Source organism: Cajanus cajan, chromosome 10 (genome assembly GCF_000230855.2).
Source record: "Cajanus cajan strain Asha chromosome 10, NIPB_CcT2T_4, whole genome shotgun sequence".
NCBI classification, from domain to species: Eukaryota; Viridiplantae; Streptophyta; class Magnoliopsida; order Fabales; family Fabaceae; genus Cajanus; species Cajanus cajan.
In genome coordinates, this window is record NC_138526.1 from 15,210,761 (window position 1) to 15,216,760 (window position 6,000).

Below are 6,000 nucleotides of genomic sequence, written 5' to 3' on the forward strand. Positions count from 1 at the left end.
ACCTCGGACACGCGCTTTGTGACCTCGACCAAGACGAGGTCCGCTACCTAAATAAATCATAACTGATCTCAAGCCCAAAGCCAAGTAAAACCCTAATCCACACAAAGGTATGTGCATTACTTATACGAGACTCATACACTCACAAACACTAACTTTAGTATCGAAGTCTCTTTTGAAGGTACCACCCCCATCTTGGAACAGCAAACGTACCAGTGAAGGAGGCTCGTCGATCTTACCCAGCAGATCGTCCCCTACGACCGATCTCCAGTAAGAACAGTTGGTTATTTGAAAATTCACATGATCTAGGTCGTTCATTAGGGCTTTATTTTGAATGTGGGTCGTTCATGTGGAGAGAGAAAGAACAAAAATTACCTTTTGGTTTTCCCTCTTAAAAATGGATTTTTATATCTATTCATTTTCTTCGCTTTTTCCTCTTTTGTTCAAAATTGCACTTTCCCTCTTCTTTGTGTTTGCAAAGATTTCTTGCATTCTTGCGATTCTTAAAGTTACATGTACTCCTTTTTTCCTTCATTGATTTTTCATTTCCTGGTTTTGTTTCGTTATGGGGAGGATTCAAATGGAGATGATCGCAAGGGGCTATTAAACAGGGAATGTTACAAGTGGGTGAGGAGTGAGGTAGATTAGTACGAGACCCACCTTGATACAAATGATGCGATAGTGGTGTTGCTTGATAGTTGCGCTTTATCTACTTCTTAGGATCACCTGTTTGTGGTTCGTCCTTGTGTTGAGGATGATCATGTCTATTTAGGTGAGAACATTTGCTCTTGTTCATTTATGTGTATGTACATATGCATCCTTTAGGACATGGAGCTTACTCTTCCCTTTAGTGATTTGAAATGTGAGTTCTTGAATAAGGTTCCGTTTTGCAACATCAATTGATTTAATATTATGTTTTCACTAATAATGATACTACTAGAAGAATTCCATGTAACATTTACTAATGACATTTGAGCAAAGGACAAATAACACACACACACACACACACACACACACACACTGAGGACTAAAAACACACACACTGAAGACTAAAAACACATACTAAAAACACATATTTTAAATTTGAGGGATTAAACTAATATTTTTTAATATTTTAAGGACTAAAACTACAAGTTTTTTATTTCAGGGAAAAAATTATATTACACAAAAATTTAATTGATAAATATATATGTTAAATAAAAATTTGAATTAGAAAATAAGTTAAGAGAATCACTAAAGACACTTCTATTAAGAAATAGTTTCTAAAAATACTCTCATACAAGATAGTCATTCTCATTTAATGATAGAGATTATTTATTAGTTTTTATTTACATATAATCATTCTTTTTTAATAATAGAGGTTGATTATTATTTTTTATTTGCACAGTTGATCTTTTTGACTACTTATTTCCTTTAATCTACTATCTTTTATTTTTATATCTAAATTAAATTTGAATTATTATTCTAAAAAAATTATCATCGATTAAAAATATTCTCCTATCACAATATATAAATAGAATATAAAGTTTTGACTTCCATGTTTTAATAATTAATTTGACCTCTTAATATTATAATCACATCTTCTAATTATTTATTTATTTAATTTCAAAAATAAATTTAACTTAAATTTTAATTTTCACTCATTTTGTCGCCTTAATATAAGCAGTTACTTTTTTTATCTTAATATTTTATTTTTGTATTTTTGATTATTTATTAATTATATTTTATTTGATTTGTTTTATATTTTATTTAAATAAAATACATAAAGACAAAAAGTACTTTAACCTTACTAGTTTATCATAAATCTAAAATATAACTTATATGTAAAAATATATTTATTTATTATGAATTAAAGTACATAAAAATAAATATTTATCATGTAAAAAAAACTAAAATAAATATAGTTTCCTTTCTCTTAAAAACCCTCAACAATTTTTTTTCTTTGAGATTTGGCTCATGATATATGTATCTCCTTTTTTTATAAGTACACCTCCTTTATTAATTTTCTAAAAAAAATTCTTTAAATATCCTTAATTTTTTTTTAACTTTACACTTCAAAATTTTAATTTACTACTTTTGTTTTTCACACACTTTTTTCCTTCTATATTTCAGTTTTCACATGTATCTTTTTGTCTTTCTCCAATTTTTTACTTATTTCAGTAGGTAATTTTAGTTCACTTGATTTTTACATTACTCTTTTCTCTCATCATTTCTTTCACCTTTTCATATGCACTCATATCTTAGTACTGGTGTATTACAACATTATAGGTACATGAATCTTTCTTGATAATTTATATCAAATTAGACGTACATTTTTTTTCTTTCAACACTTTCTCTCCTTTCACACCTCCAAAAACTTTAACATTAAATTTAGTGTTTTGAAAAAAGACATTTTGGAACACAAATTTCACTATTTTGAAGTAATATCTGGGATAGTGAAACTAGTGTTTTGAAAAGTATTTTTCGAAATTATATTTTTTACATATTTTTGGAAAGTACTTTTCGAAACACTATTTTATTTTATTTTTCCAAAATTATGTAAAATACCACACTTTTGGAAAACGTTTTCTGGATTAGTAAAGTTAATATTCTAGAAAGTACTACCCAAAAGTATGTTAAAAATCCAATTTCAAAAAATATTTTCACAAACACTAATTTTACTATTCTAGAAAATACTTTCTAAAACACAAAAATTATTTAATGTTTTTTTTCTAGACGTATAAATGAGAGAAGTGCTTAAAGAAAAAATGCACATTTAGTTAAAACTTTCGCCACTATTAAGAAAACTACATATGCCTATAGTGTTGTTGAAAACTAATTTTACATTTCAGGTGTGTGTGAAAACTAAAAGAGAATAGAGAAGATAATAGTGAGAAAACTAAAAGAGGAGAAGGGAAGTGAGTAATGTAAAACTGAAAGAATTAAAATTAACTATCGATATCGGTGGGGGTGGAGAAATGGTAAAGAGATGCATGTGAAAATTGAAAAAAAAATAGATAAAGGAAAAGTAATGAGATGTATGTGAAAACTGGAAAAAAAAAAAAAAAGCAAGAAGAAGAATGAGAAAAAAAAAAGTTCACAAATAAAAAATATTAAAGAAAATAAGGAAAAATGCTATGGGCTCAAGCATATTTCAGAAGAGTCCAGACCCAAGTGTATGTTGGGCCGGGTCGAAAGCCTAAACAAAAACCCTAACAAACAGAGTGAGAAACCCTATTTTTGGTTGTTGAGAGAGATACTGAGACATAGAGAGCGCGGCATAACCTAAACCTATCAATCTTCTCTCTCTCTCTATCTGTGTCTGTGTGTGTGCATCAACCACAACGTGAAGCCGCCATGGCCACCGCAAGAACAGTGAAGGACGTTTCTCCCCACGAGTTCGTCAAGGCTTACTCTGCTCACCTCAAGCGATCTGGCAAGGTGCCACTCCGTTACCCCTTTTCTTCTCTCTCCAACATAAGAACATTGTCAACTTTGTTTATCAATTTAACGCCAAACCCTTTTCTCTGTTCCTACTTTTTGGTGCTGTGCGGACTGTTTCTGAGTTGTTTTCGGGTTTATTCTCAAAGTTGGTTCTTGGGATCATGCTGATTATATCTGTTATTGTTTACTGAGATTTTGTCATGTCCATGAGTGTGGGATGATGGTTTTGTTTTCAAATCGGTGCGTTTTGAATTGGGTTGTGTTGAAGTTTGCAGCTTGATCTACTTTGATGTGATTGTTTTTACTTGCACTCTAGGTACTATGAGTAGGTTTTCTGGGTTGTGCTTGGTAAGGAATAAGCATTTGAGCAAATAAACAAGTGAATTGTTGTGGCATAGAGAAATCGTTGATGGTTTGTGTAAGTGAGTGAGAAGCATTTGCTTGTGGTTGGAGCTTGGTTTGCATCTTTGACTAGTGTGTTGCCCTAGTTCTGAAAAGATGTTTCACGTGGTAGTGAATTTTTTTTACTGTAAACAATCTGCTATTGTGCTTTTAGTTGTTTTGGTTATGATTATTTCTCTTGATAATGTGGTACTATTGCTTGTGTTAATATCATGATGATATGATGATTAATTCTCTTCCAATGTATGTCAGGTCCTTTATAAGCTTCTGTTATTAATATTTCATGTTTATTTCGTTTTGTGTGGTTCTAAACAGATGGAGTTGCCAGAGTGGACTGATATTGTGAAGACTGCAAGATTTAAGGAATTGGCTCCTTATGATCCTGACTGGTACTACGTTAGAGCTGGTGGGTTTATTTTCTTTTCTTTTTACGGTGTTCATGTGTTTTCAATTAAGTGTATATGGCCAAGCATGAGACTATGAAGGAAGTCTTTCTGGTTGTTACTTGTTGAAGTTTGCAATAATATGATGTTTTGTGGGCTTATTTCATTCTTGAACAACTTCAGCTTCCATGGCAAGGAAGATCTATTTGAGAGGAGGACTTGGTGTTGGTGCATTTCAGAGGATTTATGGTGGGAGCCAGAGGAATGGTAGCCGACCTCCTCATTTCTGTAAGAGCAGTGGTGCCATTGCTCGTCACATTCTTCAACAGTTGCAGAGCATGAACATCATTGAATTGGACACCAAGGGGTAAGCTTTTCTCTATTCTGTTAGCCTCCTACAGTTTAAATATTGAGGATCATAGCTATAGTTAAATTAGTCACTGAGGAAATTGAAATTAATTTGTTCATTTTTTGATGTGAATATTTGCCTTTGATTTAATTACCCTTTTAGTCTCTATAATTACATTAACTTTATCTTTTAGTCCTTATGCTTAAAAATGTTACATTTTAGTCTCTATATGTACTTTTTATAGTCCCTGTCATCTATGAAACTATAGGGGTTAAAAAGAAACAAAAAATACCATGTGTAGGAAGTTATGAACTAAAATGCAATATTTTTAATTATAGAAACTAAAAGGTAAAGTTGATGAAATTAATAGGATCAAACGGGTAGTTAAACCTTTGTTTTCATTATTATTATTTTTAATTTTTTATTGTTGCATTGCTTATCTATGGGAATTTTTAACATTGATTTGTCTTTATCTCAGTGGAAGGAAAATTACCTCCAGTGGCCGGCGGGATCTTGACCAAGTGGCTGGACGGATCGTGGTTGCACCTTGATCTGTGAACTGCCGATGAGAGCTAGCCTGCTTCCATGAGGCATATTGAGGTTTTGGGTTCTTGTTAGAGAGATGTGATGATAACAGATTATGCTCAAGTTTTGATTTTAGACCGAGTGTCTTTTATGTGTTGGACATGCTTAATGTTATGTTGCTTCTGCTCTTTTAGATGATACTGCCACATTTAATTTTGAGGTGTTTTTGAGATTTTTGAACATTCTTGTTCCTTCTGTGTCATTTACGTAAGAAATGAAAAGTAAGGGTAAATTGGATTAGACTACTCATCATTGTATTATGATGTCAACATACACTCAACAAAGTTAGTCTCAAGTTATCATTCACGTCACATGAATTCAAGTATTTCCTTTGTTTTGGTTACCCATCAGAGACGGGAATATCCGCGGCCCTCTAAAAGAATACTTCATACTATTATGAGTGTTTGGTTTTCGTTTGGAGATGGCAGAAGGCAAAGGGACGCGTATTTATCTGATTAGTTGCAATGTGTTCTACTAGTTACTATATCATTTGGTAGATAAAGAAGAAATAAAAAAAGGAAGTAGGGAATAGTGGGAAAATTGGAGTTATCGGGTTGGAGTAAATAAAAAAGAAGGTTGGATAGATTTTTTAATTATGTATTAAATAAAAATGAAATTCATATTTTAATTATAATATTAAATTATATATATATATAATTTTTTTTATTTATTATGAAATGGGCTGGACATAAGCCTGCTACGTGACCCGAAACTGAGCCTATTAAAAATGGTCTTTGGTTGGATTTGGTCGAGTTAACTGGTTGAGCGGGTTCTTGTAAAGGATTTGTATGGGTTTGGGTCGGTTGATTCTAATTTTGATTATTTGTTTGATAATTTGATTTCTGTTGGATATTACAGTCA

The 6,000-nt window shown here is 31.7% G+C and overlaps 1 protein-coding gene across 1 annotated transcript; it reads left to right on the top strand.

Moving 5' to 3' along the window:
• Positions 1-3,208: 3,208 nt before the first annotated feature.
• Positions 3,209-5,384, top strand: LOC109788217 (small ribosomal subunit protein eS19x). Its single transcript, XM_020346898.3, has 4 exons — positions 3,209-3,417; positions 4,138-4,228; positions 4,389-4,572; positions 5,033-5,384. Exons 1-4 carry the CDS (start codon positions 3,334-3,336, stop codon positions 5,103-5,105), a joined length of 432 nt encoding a protein of 143 aa, XP_020202487.1. The 5' UTR covers positions 3,209-3,333; the 3' UTR covers positions 5,106-5,384.
• Positions 5,385-6,000: the final 616 nt, after the last annotated feature.